Raw genomic sequence first — 25,739 nt, forward strand, 5'->3', positions numbered from 1 at the left:
ACATTTTTACGGCAGAGTTTGTGTCCTAATGTTTTAAAAATAGGCTCACCTTTTACTGGTGTTAATTGAAGCAGATCTCCAAAAACAATAATGTGTTTTCCTGCAAAGAGCTCTTCGTAGTCTGTTTTGAGTACTTCTTGTAATCTGAGGTGAATCAAAGCTAACATCAGGTTGGAGACCATGCTCACTTCATCTATTAGTAGCATTTTCATTTGTTTCAATACTCTGCGTAGTTCCATTGCAGATTCTGCAGAAAGTTTGTAATAGTCTAATTTGTTCTGGTGTTCCACTGGTAATAGTAGTAATCGGTGTAATGTAACACCACCTATGTTGTAGGCATCTAAACCTGTAGGGGCAGTAACAACAGCTGACAGTTTGTTGTTTGTCAATTGTTGAAGGAACTTACTAATGAATATGATTAGGAATGTTTTGCCAGAACCAGCTTCACCACTGACGTACAGTAGTATAGGTTTATAATTATGGCAGGAACATTCTTTATTTTCATGTTTTACACCATGTGCAATTTGTTTTGTTACTTCTTGAAAAATGCTACGTTGGTCATTGTTTAGTTTTGATTGTAGTATAGTTAAGTCTTCTTTATCTTCATACTGACACATGGTGTTTTCTACTTCTATCATAGCTAATTCTGCCTCGTTTAGTATTAGTGGTTCTCCCAGTGGTTCTTGGCTTCCTGTTACAGAAGGTTGACTACTGTCAGGAGTGTCCTTATTTAGTTGGGCCTGGAGTTCTTCTTCGTGTTGCTGTTCATTGTGCAACATTGTTTTGTACTGTGTAAAGTTTACATCAGTTATAGTGCTTTCATTTGCTTTGAAAGCATCCTCATATGGGTCATAGTTATCTAGTATTTGTTCTTCTTTTCTCCATAGTTTGAAGAGTTGTAGCAGGGACATGTAATATACTTCTTTATGTTGAGGAGTCTTTAATGACAATTTGATGTGATTAATTAAATTTGGTTTAGTGAGTTTAACTAAGCTGCCTTCACAGTTTGTCACTCTATATTTACTATTTTTTTATCAGGTTTCATATTATGTTTGTATGTGTAGTTTTGGGCTATGTGGTATAGACACATGTTTTCCAAAGTATTACTTCTCTTTGGGTAGTATGTGTCCAATACATTGTTTTTTAAAATGTCTTGGCTGTTGGGATCACATTTGGCTATTGTTTCTATATCTTCATATGATTTTAGAACTCTTTTTCTAGATTTAGCTGGACCAAGACTTAGCCATACTATATTTTCAGATTTACCATACAATGCAGTACCAGTTAAACGATCAGCTGCTTCATATGATCCACATTCTCTATGGGTGAGCATTTTTATGCCCAAGCTGTATAATTTCTGAGACACTGTTTTATCTGATGACAGGTCATTGCAGAGGTCTTGGAGCTCTGTCTTTTCTGCTTTAGTTAAGTATGCTGTGACATATCGTGCAATTGCAGTAGAATTTTCTGCAATGTACTGCACATCTATGTTTGCATTCCATAATTGGGCAATGATTGCATTATAATCATTGATATATTTTTCTTCTTCTTTTCTTTTTATGTAATATGTATTTTTAGGTGACTTACCTTTAACACTATGTCTAACTGAAGACATGAGGTTGTTCACTTGACCTGTATTTGTAACTGGTCTAGGGAAACCAAATTGGCATTTGGTGTAGTATTTCCCTTTGTTTTTGTATTTGCGATGACAATATTTTCCACATTTGTGTCTTTGAAATTGTAAAATTAGTGCATGAAGATCACTATTTGTGGCTTCTGATGGAATTTCATAAGTGACATATTTTAAAATAAACTGTAAAACAGTGGCATCACTGTCTTGACCAAACTTAGGAGCATCTTTAATCCATAAAAGCATGTGGATATGTGATGCTCCTCTGGCTTGGTATTCTTTTCTCCAAAAGAAGTGTTGCACTTCTCCAAGGGGAGGAACAGTTTTATTACAAATAGAATGTAGCATAGCAATGAAGCGATGGTGAAAATATCTTGAAACATTAACAGGATCCAAAGAACAAAGTTCTCCAGGTGTTACTATATCTATGTTTGTTTTGTTTTTATTTGATATGCGTAGGAAATCATGTAAATCTTCCCATGCATATTCTGCACAACTTAATGTAACAAACCAAGTGGGTGGGCCAAGGTTTCTGATCATACTCCTTTTTGGATTTGTTAAATGTTCCTATGTTATGATATAACAATCAAACATACCCAACTAGAGTTTTTAGGTAATGGAACTGTTCTTCGAACATGTCCACGAACATTAAATGAGTTCGCGGACATCAAGTACAGTAGAAGTGATTCAGTCAGTTCCATATGACATGTATATAAAGTCAAAGTCATTATTGTTAAGTTGCACTACTAAAAACCTATGAAATTCAGTGAAAAAACTTTGTTAAATGGACGTTATGGTTAAGTTGCACTACTAAAAATCTAAGAAATTCAGTGAAAAAACTTTGTTAAAGGGACGTTATGGTTAAGTTGCGCTGCTAAAAACCTTTCAAATTCAGTGAAAAAACTTTGTTAAAGGGACGTTATGGTTAAGTTGCGCTGCTAAAAACCTTTCAAATTCAATGAAAAAACTTTGTTAAAGGGACGTTATGGTTCCCAGTAAAACTGAAAAACCCTTGAAATTCGCCAGTTATGGTAAGCTTAGCAACCATAACTCGCGCCACCACCGTGCACTGCTAAGCCTAACACCCAGGACATGAAAGATGACATCACAAATGTCATTGATGACATCACATGTGCATTTACCTTTCATGAAAAGTCTGTACAAGGGATTCTTAGTGTATTGTTAATAAAACAAAGTGTCAAAGATTATTGGAATAAATATCAAGTGCTAATCAGTGTATTAAGCAATGCATTTATATAAATAGCATTCTATTATGAAGTTTCATCCAGTATACTAAGGTACTCATGTAGAAACATAGGCATTGTGTGCAGCATACACGATGGAGGTGCAATATTCATAAGCTTGCCATGTTGAATAGTGAAATGATAACTGTTTTCATATTACAGTTTTGCGTACAGTGAAACTTGTGATAAGTAGGTAATAAAACCCACTTACTACATAATTGCATTATTATAGACAAATCACAAAGAGACAACACCACATACAAATATGAATATATACAAGGGAATTGAAGTAAGAAAATAAAACAGCAATAGTAGCAGAAAGTGTTCATAACCTAACTGATTACCTTTATGCAGAGAAATAATTGCTCTGTTTCAAAGCAGTTACTTACCCTATCTATATATATCACATGATGTGTCTGGACCCTAAGGAAAATAGTGTGAGTACAACATATAAAAATATGAGTATATACAGGGAAAGTGCAGTAATAAAAAAACATCAAAACTAACAAAAAGTGCTGATAAATCTACTGATAATTTTAATGCACAAAAAGGATTGCTGTCTTTCAAGGTTGTGTCTTCCCCTATGTATATGTTTCATATGATATGACTGGACCATAAGGGAATTATTGTAAGAACATACTTGAAGGATAAGTCTACAAATATAGTACATTTACAATTTTTAGTTCCTGACTGTTACTGAAGAAAATCATGTGGCCTAGATATGTCAGGAAAGGAAAAAAGGGAGAGTCAGACATGTGATGTCATCAGTGATGTCATCAATGACATTTTTGATGTCATCTTTTATGTCCTGGGTGTTAGGCTTAGCAGTGCACGGTGGTGGCGCGAGTTATGGTTGCTTAGCTTACCATAACTGGCGAATTTCAAGGGTTTTTCGGTTTTACTTGGAACCATAACGTCCCTTTAACAAGGTTTTTCACTGAATTTGAAAGGTTTTTAGCAGCGCAACTTAACCATAACGTCCCTTTAACAAAGTTTTTTCACTGAATTTGAAAGGTTTTTAGCAGCGCAACTTAACCATAACGTCCCTTTAACAAAGTTTTTTCACTGAATATATATATATATATCTGGGGTTTTTCGGTTTAACTTGTAACCATATTGTCCCTTTAACAAAGTTTTTTCACTGAATATATATATATATATATATATATATATATATATATATATATATTCAATGAAAAAACAAAGTTTTTTCACTGAATATATATATATATATATATATATATATATATATATATATATATATATATTCAATGAAAAAACATTGTTAAAGGGACAATATGGTTACAAGTAAAACCGAAAAACCCCAGAAATTCGCCAGTTATGGTATGCTAAATAACCATAACTTGCGCCACCACCGTGCACTGCTAAGACTAACACCCAGGACATCAAAGATGACATCACAAACTTAACCATAACTACATGGCCACTACCACGGGCCATGTAATACATATATATATATATATGTGTGTGTGTGTGTGTATATGTGTATATATATATATATATATATACCACCTGTGAGTTCGGAGGGACATCAGAGTTTTGCTCTTTTCTCTCAGATGTTGCATCAAACCCCTCAGTGGAATATATCATGAATAGCTAGCCATCTATATTTCTATATGTTGTGAGACCACATCTAGCCCAGTCAATTACAATCCTCTTGTTATGATGCCACTTCTTGCAGCTGGCAGGAGCCCTTAAATATGCATCCTACATTCCAAAGAAATATACAGGTTTTTTAAAAAACATTTCAACATTTTCTTACTTCAAGGCACATGCTTACTACTTTGAAAGGTGAAGCACATCCTTCGCATATTTTTTAAGGATAGTTTGTTAACGTCATTATAAATTACTTAACGTGTGTCCCTGTGGTTCAGTGGTTTCAGTTGAAAACCCATTAGTGACAATGTACAGTTGTGGTTAGAAAACTCTGAATATAACATTTATTTTGCTAGCTGAATGTTGGGTTAAGCACCCTTACCACTTCTATCAGTATAAAAATAGCCTATTAGATATTTGTGTCATAGGGTAGATCTTATTTGGTAGCATATTGGTTGGTACAACAATAACAAATGTTTTTTTCTTCTTCAGGAGATGCTCGATATAATGAAAGCCATTTATGACATGATGGGGAAATGCACATATCCTATCCTCCGAGAGGAGATACCTAGACAACATGTGGAAACATTTTTCCAGGTAAAAACAAAAATAAATCTATATTTTTTGGTGGCCAAATATTTTGAACAAGTACATACATTATTTAGCTGAATCATTATTTTTTTGTTCTTCCCTTGCAGAAAATGGATAAAAATAATGATGGATTAGTTACCATAGAGGAATTTATAGAAAGCTGTCAAAAGGTAAATACCTATTCTACCTGCTGCTTAATGTCATCCATTAAATAAATACATGTATAGCCACACTGTCAACATGATATTAGCAGTGGTATGGTACTTTAAAAACCTCATATTTTTAAATTGCCATCTAATGACGAATTGAGATCACACAGGTTATTCACAGCATGGGACATATAAAAATTGCTGAAAAGAGTAACTACCCCATGATTTTATTGTGACCCCACCTATGCATATAATGACCCACTATAATTCATAACTCACTATGGCAATCACATCCGCGTACCCGAGGACTGTGGCTGTTACTGGCCCTGTACATCCCCGCAGTCCCCCCGTCAAGGGTGTGAAAGTCATTTGCACCTCAGGGTTCAACCCGGGTGCGAATGGGTATATATTCTTTTTTACAGCCTATGGACTAAGCAGGAAGAGCACTGGCAAGTGGGGAGCGAGGAAGGTGGGTGTAATATGTTTTTGGGGGTGAGGGATGGATGGGGACAGAGACGTTTTATGGGAGGACAAAAGGCATACTTGCCCAGGGCCCCCACCTTGGAGGGGGTCCCACAAGGCTGCCTGATCTAAAGAAGTAAGATTCCTTTGTTCACCAGACTTAAATAGCACACATCAGGACATTTTATGGCATGGTGCTGAGGTTCTGAACCTATTGCCTGTCTGTTTTGGCAAGTACATTCTGCCTTGATCAATTCATCATGTAATGCTTTCTGTGTTCACTGTGGTAGATATAGTTTGTTTGTTCCTTCCAGCACAACTCCTGTAGCATACTTTCCTTCCTGTCGGAATTATGTTGATCATGTGCAATAGCCAGATTTGAAATGCATATTGGTAAATTGAGTGCCACAATGGTTCAGAAGGTAGCTCAGTGTGTTAAGCACTCATTGCAGAGATATGTGTTCCTATGCAAGATTAGAATAGCACATTCCTGTAAGGCTGGCTGAGCCTTTCCTATGTCTGAAGTGTATAAACCTGCCTGCATATGTCTTTGGTCTAGCAGCACAACATGTGCTATTATCAGCAATGTACCTGCACCAGATAGGGGTTGCTATAAAAACAAACATGTCATACTTATGGTGAAGGTCTAGACATTGGTTTGTTCAGATGGGGTGTTGTAAAACCTAGGCAATTACCTCCAACGATGAGCATAAACTGTTAGTCCAAGAGATGAATAAGTATCCAAATTTGGAACCAAAGCATTCATGCTTGAATCCTGGCTTTGCCAGCAGACAATACAGTGAACCTGGTCCAATCATCTAATATCTCGTACATTACTGTACTGTCTTCTGTGAAGTTTGAAGGGAGCGGACCAGATGGTGCAGGACTCGGGCAAGCATATTTTAAAATCTGCTGGTTTGACACAAAAAAACACTTTGCATTTTTGTAAAAGTCAAAGGTTTTTCTGCACATTTATAAACAATTTCACAAGCCAGTATTTTGGAACTATGTAAAGCTTTAAAATATAAAGGACCAACCCAGATTGGTATGCTGGTACTTATATACTTCTCTTGATGATGTAGAGAATGAAGCTAGAAGCATTCTGTGTTACACCCTTCTATAATATTTTGTTTTTAAAAATGGTCATGTTTGGTAATATGCTTGGTGTACTTTCCAAGTCAGTTTTATAAAATGAGATTATTTTTATTCATGGTAAGAACTGGTAATGAAAGTGTTCAAATGCACAAATCCCAGATTCACCCCTTAACCATCGTGTGTAATGCTGGGCAACTAATTTAATCTTGTTTTGCCTAGCCTCTCCAAATTGCCTCTCCCTAAACCTTTCAAAATGGTCTGCCCTTCAGGGAGATGTCCTTCTCAGGCTATAATCTTCAAAAACAGCCTCACTCATGGTTTCACTGGCTATAGTGTTGCTTCCACTATAATAGTGAGCATTGAAATATTGCACACCACAGGCACTTTATTCTTTTGATCTCTAATGGCAACACAATTTGAAAATCATGTCACACTTATAATCTCAGTCTGTCTGGATACAGACACCTTCCTGGCAGCTGCTAATCCGCATCCACATTCAATTCTATGGTATGTGTAGCTTTCTCCATCCTTCCAATTGGTCGTCACTATCCATGCTTGAGCAGGTTTGCATTCTGTGAGACAGCAAATGTGAGTTCTGTGTCTATTCTGGGTTACATGTACCTTTTACATGCAGTCCTGCATTAATACTACAGGCTGCATACCTTCCTGGATTCTATTGAAAAAAGTGTCCTGTATATATACTAGAACAGAAGTAACCTCTTTGTAGACTAATAATGTTGGCCTTGAAATGCTACTTGTTCATCTTTCTGATTAGGGCAAGACTGAAGAGGGTAAGGGGTTTTAAAGGGAGTAAACATCCTTATTTTGAATGCTGTGAACAGCATATCAACCTATGGGGGGGTTGCATATATTCTTTATCACTTAATTCCTTGGTTTTGTGTAGGGGGGCCCCAAAGATGTCCATGCCCAGGGCCCTAAAAGTGCTTAGAATGGCCCTGAATGGGGACAGAGGCAGGCAACAGGGAGTAGCTACACAATCATGATGGCACCACCCGGAAAAGTGCCTGAAGTGACTAGAAACAGCCGGCGGTACACAGTGTGTTCTCACCTGCTGTTCAAGCCACCTGATAGGCTGAGCACCCTTCTCCGTGGGCAAATAGCAGGCTATTTACCAGGCAGGACAGATAGAAGTATCATGTGGCAAGAAAAAGGTACACTGACAACCATACTTGCCCTGTCCCCCAAAAAAAGGGCTTGACAGGGGTGAGTGGGTGTACCTGTTTCGTGTGATGTGCAAATTCTTCTTGGAGTCAGCTTTCATAGAAAATATTAAATTATGGCATCAAAACCCTGTAGCATGAATACTTTGTAATGGCAACAAATTCAACGACTCCCCAATCTCTACAGGAACGGGGGGGGGGGCTGCCCACTCCCTCTCCCATTGCCTATTTTGGTCAACTGTGATAGAGGTACTTTCTATTGCTGGTTGGAATACCAAAGTCATTAAAATAGTAACAATATTCATAGGGATGACGAGGATAGTGTTAGATGCCACCAATACTTTGTTGACTCTTACAGACACTGTGCTATGATTAAAATCATTAATGGAGACATTGATTTTTCTCCTGTTACAAAATAAACGGTCTTAAATGCGAGGCACTCCCTAGATCAATGATAAACAGTGATACTTATGCATAATCCTTCCATTGGATGTCAAAAGGTATGACCTACCTTGTTATTAAACAGAATCAGGGCTTTCTGGAACACTACACGATAACCTATATACTGAAGTGCCATCAAGTCAGGCGTGTGGAAAGGTCACCTTAAAACGGCAAGGTGTGTCTTAACTTGAAATGTAACACACAGGATCAGAAAGTGAATGATACAGATCCTAGAATCTTGATAACATGGATAATGGCGGTAACAGCATTTATAACGCCAAAGGAATGATGTCATTGCAAACCTACAGCATGCCCTACCTCATCCATCCCTTCCGTCCAGAAAATAGATTAGCCCTTCATTTTCTTAACTAGGGATAGGCTCACCTGGAAGTTGTTTCAGGGAGTATTAAGCAGAATAGCAGTTAAAGCTGCAGAGGAGAGTGGCCAGAAAGAAGGTTCTTAAAGTAGACATCAAGAGAAGAGTAAATGGGAGTCCTCAAAATCAGTGAAGCAATACAATAAGGGGACGCAAAGCACAGCCAATGCAGGGAAGATGCTGACATTAGAGAAAGAGAAGCACGTGTTGAAAAAAAGAAATACGGTTTAGAGACTGCAATGGACTCATGAGAAAGAAGCAAATGAATCCGAGGATGAACTGATTTAGCTTCATGAAGATGTACCACTTGCAGTTCCATCCCTTCCTTTAGCCCTCAGAAGGAGAGGTGACCTATCCATGCAGCACCAGAAATCACCGAGTATGGTGTGTACGCAGGTCAGAGCAGAATCATACGCCAGCCACCTACAAACTCTGTCAGGGAATTCCAGTGGAGGTTTTAGGTGTGGATTGTGTGCTCCTAGCAGAGCCATTCACCAAGCAACTAGGATTGTGAAGGTGTTTCTCCGTAACTGCCTTTGGGTCTGCCCTTGTGGTAGGAATTTCGCCACTATAACCCCCGGCTGTGCTGTTTAATCTATACACTCCGAGATACTGAAGTTGTTGCAATGCTATGAATCATTATAAAAGTAGTGTGCCTTCGGTGTATCTTTTGCAGACAATCTCCAGATTATGGTGGGCAAGCTAACAGGTGACTAATTACAGTGGATATGGAGCACTGTAGCTAACTGGTCATACTTTACAAGCTACTGATATATGGTTTTCATCAAATTGGGCTCAAAGTAAGGGACAAGTCAATGGCTAATAAACAGAGATAGGCAGGCGCAGTACTGATTGGGACAGTTTGGGAATCATGCCTAAAGATGCACCTGCAAGGGTGGCAAAACGACCAAAATAGAAGCGAAGCTGCTTTATTCACAGCACTACTAGACACCTGTTTGGGTAGCCTCAGGGGAAGAAACACATGTTTTTGTCCAATAGTACCTGATTTCTCTTGACTTCCATCATGGAAAAGGTCCTTAATAATGCCCTGGTAAAATCATCCTCAGACTGTTATACTGTATGAAAACACATCTCTCAATAAAGCATGTATGTATGTATGACAGTGCTTTCTATAGTGGAAACCTAGCAAGAAAGCAACGTAGTTCTGCACTATAAGGGGAGTGGTGCAGTGGGGTAGGGTGTTTTCTTGTCAGTCGATGGCCCTCATGTGTGAGTGAACTGTTCACTGAAGAGCAGGGTTTTCAGTACTTTCATGAATCGCAGGAGGGAGGGAGCCAGCCAAATGTTTGGAGGGAGGTTGTTCCAGAGTGTGGTAACTTCGAAGGGGAATGCTTGTTTTAGGGTCTTCTCCTTCTTTTACTTCTTGGATTCCACTTTGGAGATATCTTGGCTCCAAGTGTTGCATCGAAATGGTGATACTTTCAGCTAAGGATGATTGGTTCTTGGACATTAGAGCTTTGTAGGCAACGGAAGCTGCCTTGAATGCCATGCTAGCTTGGAAGGAGGTCAATATAACTTCCTGAGAATAGGGGACATGTTGTCTTGAGCAGTGTGATGAGGTGTGCTGCAGCATGCTTGACAGCTTTCAGAGGGGACAGAGTTGTGACTCGTACAGCTACCAGGAATAGCTGGACCACAATAGAGTTGTGCCACAATACAGGTTTCAGATAACAAGGGCCTGGAAGAGGATTCTGAAGTATCAGGCATGCATGAAGTATTTGATTCAGCACAGGATTGAGAGCAGTTTTGTCTTTTTTGGCAATGTTTGCTTTAAAGGAGAGGTCACAAACTATAGTGAATTTGAGAGACTTTAAACGAGCGCAGAGTTGAGGGGAGAAGCTATTGAGATCCACCTCTGTCAGCCAGTTCTCAATGTATATGCATTTGGTGGTGCCTCCTAGGAGGATGAACTCTGCTTTGTTCGGGTTGAGTTTCAGATAGGTAGTTGCCATTTAGGTTTGAACGGTGGAGAGGTACTGCTTCAGTTGGTGAATGGCATCAATGCAAGGTGACCATCAGGTATGGCTGTGCGTCGTCAGCATACTGGTAGATTTTGATGTTGAATTCGGCCATGAATACCCCCATTCGCTTCATGTAGAGATTGAAGATGACAGTGGAGAGGATGGAACCTTGTGGGACTCTGCTGCAGATCAGCAGGCAGTCTTGGGATCGAAGGTGCCCATTTTTTTTTAAACAAATGTATTCATTTTACCATCATACATATATATTGCTAAATAACTTCAACTAATACACCTTTTTCATAAATAATGCACTACGTAGAAAACCAGAGACTTCCTCCCTCCCCCCATAAAAACAATCAGAGACAGAAGCTAAACAAAGGAATGAGCTTTAGAGGATAGAGAAGAGAGAAAGAGAAGAAAGAGAGGGAAATAAAACAGAAAATGCATACATGCCAACATTCCGATGCATCTGGGAGGGAGATTTCACCAGGGAAATCGGAGATGTAAATTTCCCCATAGGAATACATTAGGGCTAGTATGATTATAGGTGGGAGAACGTGAAAAATAGAAATAATTTTCACTAAACAGTCGGGAGTCTCCCGCCTAAATCGGGAGGGTTGGCATGTATGGAAAATGTATTCCACCCCATCCATTGCCCTTATCAAGTTCGTAATTACATCATAGAGTGTATTTCCATGCAATGCACAAGTATTGTAATTACATTCAAGCATTAAGAAATTAAAAAATGAATTATCTTAGCCTCTGTCATGTCTTCTCTATCCTGACCAGATTAAGCCAGTTCCAAATGCAGGAATCCCCACCATATTCTATTAAACAGAGCTTCCTTTTTCTGGAACAACATCACAACTCTTTCAATGCTACAAATTAAGTAAATTTCTTCCATTCATGAGTCCAATGTTGGATACTCAGCCGTCTTCCAATTACATAAAATTATATTTTTTGCTGCCAATGAACCCTTCAAAATCCAAGTCACTTGGTGGTGTTTTAGCTCCTCTAGGTCCGTATCCTCTCCCAGCATAAAGGTTTGAGAATGAAACTCCTTTTCTTCTTTCACAATTCTATTCATCACCTCAGTAATTCCTTTCCAAAATTCTCTTACTTTGTAGCACTCCCAAAACATGCTCTAGAATGCCTCGTGCATGACCACATCCCCAACATGTATTTTTTAAACTCAAGCCTTGCTTGTGCATTTGATGGAGAGTCCAAAATACTCTATCAATAATTTCACTTGGAGGGCTCTTTCTCTGATATTTAATGTCATTCTCAGGATGTTACCAAATAGACCCTCCCATCAATTTTGAATCATTTCTTCTTCTATGCAGGGAGACCAGGCTGCCATGATCTTGTTATTCCCTTCTGAGTTTGCTTCATGGATTATACATTTTGGATGCCATATGTTCTTGGCTACCTATAATCTTAACAGTATCTATTAAGTCTGAAGAATCCAATGTTGGCAAGTTCACTGAATTTTTTAGCTTCTCATACTCACCATAAGTGCATTCATTTATATCATACGTCCTTTTCAGGTCTTCAAACGACCGCCACTTCTCTCTTTCAAATAGGTCATCAATCGGTTTCACTCCTGCCAGATACCAGATAGGGCAAAAAGAATTGTATGTTTCATTTTCATTGCTGGCTTTAACCAAATTGAGGCTGAGTTCATTAGGCCCGGGTTTATGTTCAGGGACACAGCGATGGCTCTCCTTGTAGATCTCAGAAAGTCAGTCAGAGCAGATGTATTCCCCCAGTCTACATTTGTGGTTGATAAGACTGCCCAAGTGTTTAGTGGGCCCACCATACTTGCTTTCGGCTACAGCCCACTCTTCCACATCTTCAACAATGAATGGCAGAAAATGTCTTATCGTGAATGCTTGATTAAATCTTCCAAAATGTTGAATATTTAATCCCACTCTTTCATTTTGCAGTTGCAGTTTCCATAACTTCAATCTAGGTTTCTTCTTTTCCCATAGAAACTAGACTATCCAGTTCTCTCAGCTTTGATTTCTTGACAGGAAGCGGGATCATACACATAACATAAGTTATTTTTGGAGTTATCATCATCTAGATGGCATTCACTTTGCCGCCCCAATGGCAGCTTTAGAGATTCCCATCGCTACAATTCCACTGTTATCTTATCTAATGTTAATTTCAAGTTTAAGTTCATCATTTCCTTGATATCTCTTGTAAGCCATATGCCTAAGTACTTTATCTTTTCAGGGCACCATCTGAAGCTTTGTGACATTGAATCTCATGTCAGAGAAGGTGGTGAGTAGCACTTTGTGGTCACCATGCTGAATGGGGCAGAAAGGTTGATGAGTAAAATGCAGTGGGGATCATATTTTCCCCTGATGCGTAGAGCCTCATGAATGACCTAGATGGTGATGGTCTCTGTGCTGAATCTTGTTCGGAAGCCGGACTGGTACTCTTGAAGCAGGTTGTGTTTGCCAATCTTTTCATTTATTTGGTAATTGACAGTTTTCTCAATGATCTTGACAATGAATTGTATATGGTCGATTGGGTGGTTTTTTGCCAGGACATCCTGGTCAAGTGTGGACTTTTTTAGAAGGGGTATATCTGGCCAGTTGTCAGGATGTCAGGAGAGAGGCCTTGAATGAGTGAGATGCTGACAGTTTGGAAAGGATTGGGAGTGTTTCTTGTGATGTTCTTCAGGACGGAGACTAGAATGATGTTATCCTTGTAGGAAATCAACTTGAATGATGCATGGATGTTTGCATGTTCTTCCTGTGTTAGGGACCTGAATGCTGAACATCTTGGGACATGGTGTGGTGGTACAGAAGGGGTGTCAATGATGGGTAGGGTGTCACCAATGTAGCGTTTGTTCTTGTTAATTGTGTCTGCTGAGGACCTATTGATTGCAGTGCATCTTTCTGTAGATTCGGATACTGGTGGGGTTGATGCAGTGCTTGACAGCCTTGAAGAGAGACCTGCTCTTTTTGGATGCTGTTTAGTAATGTGCTTTGGTTGAGGTGATGAGGTTTCTGTCATGATGCCTACCCCCGGAGCACCAGGCCAGGCCCAGCACCCCCGGGAGCAGGCATCACGCCCCCGGGTAAAAGCCCAGCGGCCCTTTATAGGGGCTCTTTGGACTCTATCCTGGCGCTGTTGGCGCCATGCTCATGTTGGACATCAGTCCTGGCGCCATAGGCGCTAGGCTCATAAAGGGAAGTGTTTGGTGCACTTACCTGAAGCAGGCCATGCTGGACACTCACCTGATGCAGACCATGCTGCATGAAGAACCAAGCCAAATGAGGCTTAGGAGGGACTATTTTTCTGAAGGAACTATTTTGTTACTTGGGTGGGGCTGTGGAAGAATACTCACCTGGAACTTCTTCCAAGGCTATTTAAGTCACACCCGGACAGCCACACGTGCTTCGCGTTGTTCTGCATCCCAGCAGCTGAACGCTCACCGTGTCTGCTCCTGCACCCGGACTCCAGCCACGCCTGCCTCGAACCTGGAACACCTGTAAGGGAATAAGAGAAGAGAAAGGTGAAAACCAAGAACTAGTTCAACCTTCTTACTTGCATCCGGAATCTTCACGCCAGCATTCCTGAAGGAAGACTTCCATTTAAAAGCACCGCGTTGCTCGCTGCAGCGCCGCGCTTCACTCACCTGTTCCCGAGACGCCGCCCGGCTCCATCGCGGCTCTCAGTGCCGATCGCCACATCTCTGCACCGCACCTAAGGGAGAGAAGAAGAGTCAAAAGGTGAGCCAGGGAACACAAGAGGAAAGCCGGATTTTCAGCCATATTACTTACCGGCTATTCTTGGTGAGCCATTCCACATCTCGGGTCGGCGCCACATCTCTGGCAGGTACCGCACCCCGGCCCCTATGGGGAAAGGACAAAAGACATTATTGGGGAATTATAAAGACATTTAGAGGGGTCGCCCTCATCACTGACTCACCTGATTTTACCCCGGCAATTTAACCCCTCAACGCATCGCCTTTGTTCTGCACCTGAAATAAAGGACAGAAAAAGACAACATAAAAGGAGGCTCACACTTGAACTTTTGCATCTTCTACTTACGGCGTATCGCTCAGTAAAGTCAAGTGGATTTGCCAGCGCCATTCTGAAAACCAGTGAAGTAACTGGACGAACGCGCGCCCCTGCATCAGAAGCAGGATGGAGAGTTCATCCTTCCAAACCATAAGGTGAGCTTAAACCGGGGGTTTTGGAGGAAGTCAGAGGAGAACGAAGGGGGAAAGGGGGGAGCAAGCACATTATTCAGCAGACAGTTAATCCCCTTTCTCATCTGCAGAAGGATATTCCTACGGGCCAGACAAGCAGGATTTGGGGGTCCTGTTCAATCGGTGGTCCGAATTCTGCGCATCACGCTTGAAGAAGCCACAGCAACCCAGACCAGACCAGCGCCTCCGTGGGAGCCAGGTGAGCGTTACAGTTTCCGTGAGTTGAGCGTATGTTTTTCCCAGTGATGAATTCAGGGGTTGGCAAAATAAATCGGAGTACCCAACTACTTTACCAGACTACATCTATATCCACACTGGAAGCAATGTTGTTTATTTCGAATTTCAACAAATTCCCCATGTGTTAGTTGGCTATAGGGGAATTAATTACATCATTTGGTAAGAAAATACTATGGATCCACTTTGTCTGCCAACCAAATCAATAATGATAAGACAGTAAATCAAACAGATCCCCACACGACTTGGTCAGGTTTGACAGATTACTTACCTAGAATCTCTCTGGGTTCAGTGCTCAGGAAAAGACACCACGTCAGGGCTCCTGAATCATCTCATAAAGAAAGGACACGTATCTGGTCAGATGGCCTCTCCAGGTTCAGTCATGGATATCTCCAGCATAAATCCCCTTTGATTTGCCTCTTCTCTTATTGCTCCCAGCTTCTGTCTATTCCCTGGTTTTCCACCTTCCAGGCAATCTTGGTTCTACTTGTATTTTTCAGTAGTCCCACTCAGATGATGTCAGATAGCTCACCCCTACTTCTGTTGTGTGTCCCCTTATGAATCATTAACCAATCACCAAATCTAAATTATCAGGTGCCAGCTCATTTGTTATTGATTTGTATTGGACATCTATTGTCCACCCCCATTGCAATTGTTGGTTCCTTTAGTTACTAGGCATCATCCCTGTGAATTTATGAATCCAACCATCTGGAATAGCATTTTCATAGTTTCAAATATGCATTGAAAAACTATAACATGGAAAAAATCTTTAATTTACAAATAGGCATCCTACAATATATGTTTTTGGCTGATCATGCCAGACTAAATGAAATGAGTTCTGTGTCGGCACAAGTTTGCAGTTTCGAATGACAGTTTTTCGTGTATTACTCAAAAATGATAAAAGTCAGTGGACCTCATCACGTGTTTGGCCTGAGCCCTTAAATGCTGCAATAATGGCACTACCGCTTCATTTAAGGGCTGGCCAAATCATAAATTGGTTGGAAAATGACATTTTTACCTCTAGCTTTTTGCTGAAGCTAAAAATGACAATTTTCGATAATTTTCGCCGCTATTACCACCAGTGGTATGGACCCAATGGGGATATACTGCCCCCCTGCAACTCGTGATATAGTGCAAATTGCACCGGACCGAGTTGCAGTAGCGCTATTAGCGTTGAGCAGTATCCCGACAGTATTACCGCTGGGGTACCGCTCAACTCCTGATGAGGCCCAGTGTTACAAAACTTTTCATACAGTTAAATACTTCACTAAGCTACTATCTCTGCTTTGTGACATTTTCTGGGAAGTCATAATCACATTTCAGATTGTAACTCTTGTTCCCAAATTCAAGTTGTTATGAGCGTTGAATCGACAGATAGGTCTTTCCATAAGCTTTACAGTGATATTTGTCCCATTTTTGTACGATACTGCATACACTCCTATGTAAAAATGTATGACATGCATATCTGTGTCCAGTCCTGGCCTCTGTTGACCCAAGCCTGAGCTGAGCATTCCTTGTCAAGTCGGAGGCCTGCAGAAGTGATCTTATCTTCCTGGCCAGATGGTGTAACTCCACCCCCTCACTCATGTGGCAGTCTCTGTAACATATGAACACAGCTGAGCATAGACTACCCCGCTCTTCCGCACAATATGGTACAGGTATCAATCAACAGTAAGACCGGGGTGTGAATTCCTGTCACTTTGATCAGGAAACAATCATAAGCTATTAAAACAAAGTCTATTCACATATAATGTCACAATTGTTAACATATCGTAAAAAACACATAATAGTTCATGTAATCATGCAACCTATACAATCTGTGTTTGTCAAAAAATAATCTGTCATATGTGCAATGATTATCAGTGTAATTAATAAACAGTGTGGTTGAGTACACTATATTAGTCAACACTCTAGTGTTCCCAGGTCATGGGTAAACATTTTCCTATTCAAGTTTACATTCACATTACTCCCTCTGAGCTTTCTTCAGGACATTCAGCCCACTACGTTGTACTCTACTTCTAAAAATCCAGAACCAATGTGGAGATTTTCCCAAGTCTTGAATTGCTTCTTTTGTGTCTCGGGCTACTTATTGCTGTACTTTCACCAATTCAGTAATGATCTTTATTTGAGGGTTACAGAAGGATTCGTTTTCTGGTGCAGCACTAGATTCCTTCTTGATGAAGCCCTTCACTGCCACAATAGCAAACGCAGTTCCTTTTATTATTCAAACACGTCACCTGGATAATCGGCTTTTGGTTCCTGATTATCAATCAGGGCTTCATCAAGAAGGAATCTAGTGCTGCAGCAGAAAACTAATACTTCTGTAACCCAAAGTGGTGCTTTCCCGTGCCTACACAAAAGTCCAAACTATGGGCTTTGGCAATGCTTATCTGTGAAGGACCGTCCAGTCTCTTCCGCACTGGCCGTACATTTGAGCTAGCTTGAAGCAGCCCGCACCATGTAACTTTAATAAGCAAAGTGGTGCTTTTCCATGCCTACACTAAAGTCCAATCTGTTGGCTCTGGAAATGCTTGTCCATAAAGGAACACCCACACACTCCAACACTGGCTGCACATTTGAGTGCAAACAAGTTATCTTTTTAAATTAAATCTTATCTGTGGGACTGTGAAATTAAACTGCGCTGCAGACGCTCACTAACTCCTGAAAGAATGCAACAGGTCGCCACCAAATGTGCCCGAAAATGAACCTGCCATGGCTTAACTCCCCTGCTCAGATAATCAGCCTCTTTAACTCAAGGCTAATGCAAGCACATGTTTGGAGTGAATAAATATCTCTTTGTAGGCCTGAGAGCATGTGAATGTCGTCGGGATTTTCCAGCCAAACAATGTCACGCAGCCTCCATTCACAAAAGCACTTACTTGTGGTTGTTTAGCAAATGTGGTGGTGCTAGTAATTCGAGCATGCATTCATACTGAGCATGGAATACAAACTGGCCATGTTGCAAATTTTATCTGACATAAAACTCACCATAACAGTAAAACATGTGCAAAGCACTGAATCATTGTGTTAAGGCAAATAAATGAAGCCAGATGTGCATAAACATGATGAAGTGCTTTCAAAACAACCGATGTCAGCACCCTGAAGGCCTAGAGGGAAACAGCTGGGGTGCCAGACATGGGGGATTGTTACCTGATAGGTTTAAAAGGCAGTGCCAGCCAACCGATGGCAGATTTCCAGACCCCATTCGCACTGCACACGTAGAGCCGGGCTGCTGGAAGCATGGACGTTTGATTAACATTGGGAACCCCCACTGGGCTGGAGCCCCAACCATGATGTCTGCTTAATTAGAGCTGTTTGAAGGACTTTGGTAGAGCTCTGCTGAGGACATCCCAGGAGATTGTCACACTTCAAAGATTTACTTGCAAACATTAAATGTAAGTCAATATTTAATTTATATTAAGCATATGGAGGTTTCAAGGTACTAGGAGTTGTATTTTTAAAATGTAAAAATTCAGGAGTTTGTTCATGATCATATTATTATAGGAAAGATAGCAAACGTGTTGACATGTGTAAATGTAATTCATAAGTGTTTTATTGTGCATTGTAAATACTGCAATGAAAAATTACTATTTATTTTCAGGGTTTGCCGGTGACAGTCTTCTTGAGAGTTCCTGCCTGGGAAATAGCCGATCGCAGGCTGCACTAGTTAATTAAAACTTTCGGTGGCTAGTCTAAATGTATAACAGTGTTTAAACAGATGCTAATGGGGATTGCTCTAAAAAGTCATCGTGAATATTTTTCTGCACCAGGCCACACGGCCCAGTGGTTTGGAGTTAACTGACATGTGTGTTTCAATGTCTAGTTGGGTATTTAAGCATCCAGTTTCGCTGGCGGGTGCCTTTTCAGGAGTATTCAGGGTTAACTAATGAAACTTTGGTGGTCATTCCGAGTTTGGAGGCAGCCATGGTGCTATTAGCACCATGGCTGCCTCCAAACTCGAGCCCAGGTCCGTGGTGTCGGAGTGGGGACTTACCGGGACATTCCGACCTATGCGGACCCGGTAAGTCCCCATTTTGAAAACCATTCCCCGTTCCCATTTGAGCCCCCATAGGGCTCAATGGGAATGGGGAAGGAGCTAATAACGGGCCCGCAAATTGCGGGCCCGTTATTAGCTCCATGGTCCCTTTGTGGGTCCCGCTAAGGCCGGCTGGTAAAACCAGCCGGCCCTGGTGGGACCCACCAAGGGAACTCGTAATACGGCGGTAGGGGTTAACGGCACCGGCATCCTTACCGGTGCCGTTAACCCCCTACCGCCAGGGTCAGAATGACCCTTTGTGTTTCAAGGCCTAGTGCATGTTTAAGCTTCCAGTATGAAAATAGCAGTCGGTCAGGTTTCACTGACTGGTGACCTTCTCAGGAGTATGCAGGGTCAACAAATGAAACTGAGGGGGTCATTCTGAGTTTGGAGGTAAGGGCAAAACGATGCCGGTAAAGGATTACCAGAATCGCTTACCGCTTCGGGCTATTCCGACCTAAGACCCCGCTATTAGCGGCACAGTTAATAACGGTGCCTCTAATAGCGGCATGGGCGCGGGCACGCGGCCCATCATACCGGCAATACCGGCATGCCACTAATGGCAGGAAATCACAAGTCAGGCGGACAAGCAAATACCGGAATCATGAAGGCGCTAATAGGGGATACCGGCATGCCGGTAATACCGTCATCTCAAACTAACCGTAAAATGCTATGTGCAGTGTTCCCAACTGCCACAGATGCTGTAAGAGGATTCAATTGAACACTACAGCTAAGTCAACGCCTAGTCTAGAATACTGAATGAAAACCCTTATTGATATATCTTTATGTCCAGTTCATGCGTTCTGGATGACTACCCCTATATAACACCCCTCCCTTGGAATCCCCCTGACCCCACTGAGCCAAGAAATAGTTCTGTTTTGCAAGTTAAAAGGTTTATTTGATAATTTAAACAATAGATATATAGATCACACTTTATACTAATTTAATAATTGAATATCACACCTAATCTGAGCAGTAATCAATAAGGGATAGTCTGGCACTAGCACACTTGTGAATAGGAACAGAAGAATAAGGTGGTAGAGAATGCTTTATATAAGTTCAGATGGATGTAATGTTGAATGAAATGCAATACAGAAAATACTCAATATGATTTCAACAAAACAATGTAATCACTTTTCTCTGGCAATCCACTCCCCCCTTTATGCAATGCAAGGAAATGCAAGGAAAGCACACAGTTCTCAGAAATGCAATCAACTGTAATTCAGTTCACCCCAGCAAGCTTACACTACAGAAGTTGGAAACACAGGCCCAAAATGCTTTTATATGTGCTGGCAATGAAGTGAAAAATATGCTAAAATGCTTTTAATTCCCTCTAGAGGTTCAGGGTGAGTGGTATCAATTTAATATTAGTCCAGGCTCACTCTAGCAATGATACAGGGATGGTTCTTAAGAGGCAAACAAATTTTTAGCAAGGAAAGCAAAGAATCTTCTGTTTTCACACGTGGAGAAATTTGCAAATTGCGGTAAAATTCGCAAGTCTCTAGGACAAACGGTCACGGAGATATGAGCGATTTGGTAAAGGTCGTTTTTCAGATTTGAAATTTTAAAGTTCAAAAAGACAAGTGACAGCTAGCAACTAGAAAATGACAGGTGACAGTTTTACTCAAGTTAAAATAGCTTGCATTAGATTATTTTAACTAAGAGATTGGTTCTGCACAGTCTGCTAGGTACTCACAATGTATTTTTGAAATAGAATGGGCCTCGCCACGGATCTGGTCAGGTTTTAGACTGGACTCTGGTCTGGTCTCTGCACTTCACAGTGATCTGGGTCAGCTCTCTGGTTCTGCTAACAGTGGATTTGAAGGTCTCTATCTGTCCTGACTGTCTGCTTTTATGTGTTTTGAAAATGGGTGTGTGTGCAGCATCACTAGGCTCTACCCCTCTCCACTTGTCATTGGCCACTTCATCCTCTCCCACTTGATTGGGGGAATGAAATGAAGTGTCATCATGATGAGGTCTGTTTATGATACAGAGAACCCACCCCTGTCAAATTACACACAATCTATATTTTGACCCAAAAGACATATTTGCACAGGTACACATTTGTTTAAAATTGCATGCACCCATCACATATCACAGGAGGTATACCCTGTCCAAATCTGCTCTTCCTGGGAGCTTGCATTCAGAAATGGCGACATTTGCACTTTTTAACTGGTTTCGCAATATCGGACATTAACCCAAATTTACACACATGTGCGCAAGGAGTATGGACATTAATTGATGAAGTGTCAGGTTTTTAACATGCATACATTTTAAGTAATACCCTCTTAACTGCTAGCTTGCCCCCAGATCATGCCACCGGTTCTAAAAACCTCTAAAAATGTGGGCAGAAAAATCACAAGAATTATGGTATCATTTAAATAATTTTCACAAGTCCGCTCTATGAGTTATTCATCTTTTTCTAAAACCATATTCTGGCTACAGGGGTGTGGTTTCCCCCCAGCACAAGGTTGAATTTCTGGTTTTTCCAGTTCTGCCAAGCCAGCTTGCTCTCACAGGCAGTGCTCCTCCCCTTTACTTCCAGGAGGAAGCCACTTTTTACGGCCCCCATAATAAAACATTTGCCTGAGTCAGGACAGGGCTTTGTTCAATTTCCTGCAGAGCCCAGGTAATTCAATCAGGGAAGTGTCATATCCCTTTTGGTGGGAGCAGCAAAAGGCAGATAGGCCTGGGAACACAGCTGTTGTGCAAGTCTCAACTCCTGTCGGGGGTAACTGGTGGGCAGAATTCAGTTCCTTAAGCCAGGCCCCAGCTAATGTCACTTTTAGTTCCCCAGTTTAAGTCAAGACAATTTTTTACATATGCAGCTAGAATGCTGATTCTAAGTTTAAGACTATGACATTTAAACAATTGCAACCTATGTGACACTCAAAAGTAGGTCACTCATTTCTTTTAAACATTTAGGTTTTTAGTGTCTTTCAGTCCAAATTTACTTAAACTGCTGAAATCCACAGCTCAGCCAGTCTTGTTATAAACCTTCAAGTCACTTCAGAATATAACTTTAGATTGTATCCACCTCTCAGTAAGTCTTTCTTTGGCTTGCCTTGGGTTCATTTATTCAGTTTTAAACAAAATCTGGTGGTTTTAAAACGCCGGCTTTCTGATAGTGGTGAGTACTGGTACTGCACCCCTTTTTGGGATTTAAGAAAATGAATTCCCCACAATTCTAGGTTGCTTTTGGCAGTCAGCATTGCCATTCCCAATGGTTTCAGACTACTGTGTGGGTAGTCCAATGGTGGTTTTAGGCAGTGCCCTTGAGTGCCCATAACATCGGCAAAATGGGTGGCAGCCTATTCTTCATGCACTTCCCTGGGCATTTTCTGGGAAGCTCTGGCCATCATGATGTTTTCAATGCCAGTACTGTACAGTTTTTGAGGTAGGGCTCGGATGCATGGGTAAAAACATCCCACAATGCACACAATCAGCACAGGTGGAGGCAATGGAGTCTGGGCCATTACAAAAGGAGCACACCCACACACCACACCCCTTCCCACACCAAGATGAATCCAGTAGTAGTAGCAATACTGGAGCTGGAGAACATTCTTGCATTGCAACACCAGCAACAACAACAACAGCAACAGCAGGCACCACAGAGGAGACGCAGGAGGAGAAAGAGGGTGAGACAGGCCCAGCATGCCACACCAGTGCTGCCAGTGGTACCACAAAGGCAGCCCCCAATACCTCGCATCAGAGCCAGTCCTTTCAACCTAACCCCGGAGCAGATCCACACCCTGTACCATCTGGACCGGGACACCATCACCACCATCGTGGACATGATACACGACGACATTGTCAGCCTCATTGAAATTCGCACCGCCATCCCCCATCTACTGAAGGTAGTGTCGGTGCTCCACTTCCTTGCCAGAGGCACCTACCAGCACACAGTGGGGCACATGCATGGCATATCACAACCCTTATTTTCTCGCATTCTGAAGCAACTGCTGGATGCCCCCCTCAAGCACACAAGGGACTACAAATCCCTACCACGGACTCTCCAGGAGATTCTTGATACCAAAGTTGGCTTCCATGCACTGACAGGAATGCCACATTGTATAGGTCCCCTCAACTACACCCACATGGAGTTGGTGGTCCCGCATGTCATGAAGGTGATGTACCGCAACCGCAAGCAATACCACTCCATCAATGTGCAGATGTTATGTGACGCCAGCAAGATCATAACACATTGTTGTGCCTGATATCCCGGATCAACTCATGACTCTATGGTCCTGCAGAACTCCACGCTACCACGCTAAGTGTCAATGTTGATGTGACAGCATGATGTGCACATCACTAAACACTGTGCCCCAAAGCATCCCAAACAGAACATGACATCCAGATCCCTTAGAACAGAAGGTCGACACCTGTCACAACATGACAAACAGTAAACCCCCCCACATGCCACTAAACGTGCACAACTCATCAGCGAACCTCACCTTCCGTACCACCATCCAGCAACATGCAGTGAATATGCACTATGTTGCTGTCTCCAGCAAATCACCACACAGGACAAGCATCTATGGGAGTGCATTGAACCAAAACACCAAGGGAATCCACTGTCTGTCACATGTCCGCCACAACCACAGGAATGCAGCATGTTACCATGACAAAAATCAGCGCTGAATGCCTAACATTGCAGAGCATACTGCCAACGCTCCCAGTCAGCAATTCCTACAGAAGACAACACATCACAAATTAGACACGAACACAGCTGTATGCGCGCATGTGCAACAAGATGGCAGTGCACACCATGTATCATCTTGAAGATGCAACCCACACCATTAGTCCATGGCACAGGACACAATGAGGGCCTGAAAATGGCGTGCATGCAACCAGGGACATGTGCATGTGACCAACGATAATCTGCAGGCATGTGTGACTGGTACAGCTGTCCGTCATTATTCAACTGACATGTACCTTTTGTTGCCTCCCATGCAGGTGACAGTGGCTATACCTTGAAGCTGTGGCTCCTCCCCCCTGTCCGAAACCCACAGAACAGGCACGAGGAGGAATACAATCATTTCCACACCCGTACCCGTGTGGTCATTGAGCAGACCTTTGGCCTGTTGAAGGCACGATTTCGCTGCCTTAGTGTTCGGGTGGGGCGCTCCTCTAAAGGCATGAGAAGGTGGCCAAGATCATCATGGCATGTGTAATGCTGCACAATATGTGTATCCGACGGAACGTGCCCCTGCCCCCTGACATTAAACTGTTACCACCTGGTGATGATGAAAGGGATGAAGAAGATGTGGCTGCACATCATCACGGTGCCGATGCACGGGAGGGATGTGATGTGCATCAGCCAGTGATAGCACAATATTTCTGACACACATGGCAGAGGGTGACATGACATTTTGACAGAGTGCACTGGGTGTGGGAGTACATGTACACCATGCACTGTATATGAATAAATGACACATGCGCAATGATGAATGTCCACTCAAGATGTTTTTTTTTTCACACAACGGGTGGATTGAAATTTACAATGAAGAAGAAAGTGCACCAACCCCCCTCCCCCAAAACTCCCCAACACACCCTCCCTCCCCTCCCCCTCCTCCCAAAACACCCAACACGCCCTCACCCTCCTCCCCCTCCCCCAAAACTCCCCAACACACCCTCCCCCTCCCCCCAAAACTCCCCCACACATGTCCAAACAAGTATCCCTTGCCTTCATCAGGCTGGCCAGTCTACTTCCTGCCACTCCCTGCACATGGTGGCGGCATGTCCGGGCAGCGCAGGGTGCGTGCCAACCTGCGCAGTGGGCTAGTCTGTGTTGAGCTGGAGGACGATGGTGTGGCCGCCTGCTCCATCTGGGGTGCTGGATGTTTAGCGTCCATAGTATCAGTGATGCGGCTGAGGACCTGCCGCAGGGCTGAGACCTCCTTGCACAGTCTCGTTGTGCTCTCGGCAATGATCTTGCCCAGAGAGGCAGCGTTTTCTCGCCACTCCTGCCTTGTCATTTACAAATTGTCGCACCAGGGCAGTCAGCTCCTCGTGCCGCTGCACCCCCGCCGGTATACCTGTGGATGTGGAGGGTGCTTGGGTGTCATGCACATCAACTATTGGTTCCCCTATGGGACTCATGGCCCCTTGGTCATACTCCCCCCAGACTGCTCCGGGGTGGTGGCGTGGTTAGAGTCTAGTGATGTCAGCTGGGGGGATGGTGCCAGACTTGGTGTGCAGGGCAGGTCGGAGGGGTCGTCCTCCACGGGCACCCACACCTCTTCCTGCACCTCGCTCTCAGCCAGGGGTGCTGTGGCTGCCGCCTCCCCGACTGAACTGGACTCTGCAGAGGGTGCAGCTTTAGCTGAGGCCTCTGCCTGTGCGACTGCTGGAGTAGTGGGTTCAGTGTCGAGGGCCCTTGGCAGCACCAGTGTCGTGGCATCCGGAGGTGGTTTCCTCTTCGGTGCATGACGAGGCTTGTGTTGGCCTCTTGAGGTTGAAGGCCTGTTGCC

At 42.5% G+C, this 25,739-nt stretch overlaps 1 protein-coding gene across 1 annotated transcript in view; it reads left to right on the forward strand.

The window, feature by feature from the left end:
• KCNIP4 (potassium voltage-gated channel interacting protein 4) overlaps nucleotides 1-25,739 on the forward strand; it is a 900,135-nt gene that overhangs the window by 820,290 nt on the left and 54,106 nt on the right. Inside the window, exons 5-6 of the mRNA XM_069631886.1 lie at nucleotides 4,984-5,088; nucleotides 5,190-5,252. Coding sequence (XP_069487987.1) covers nucleotides 4,984-5,088; nucleotides 5,190-5,252 — 168 coding nt within the window. The remainder of the gene's footprint in view (nucleotides 1-4,983; nucleotides 5,089-5,189; nucleotides 5,253-25,739) is intronic.

The sequence above is a fragment of the Ambystoma mexicanum genome, chromosome 6q, assembly GCF_040938575.1.
Source record: "Ambystoma mexicanum isolate Mex_15411 chromosome 6q, UKY_AmexF1_1, whole genome shotgun sequence".
NCBI classification, from domain to species: Eukaryota; Metazoa; Chordata; class Amphibia; order Caudata; family Ambystomatidae; genus Ambystoma; species Ambystoma mexicanum.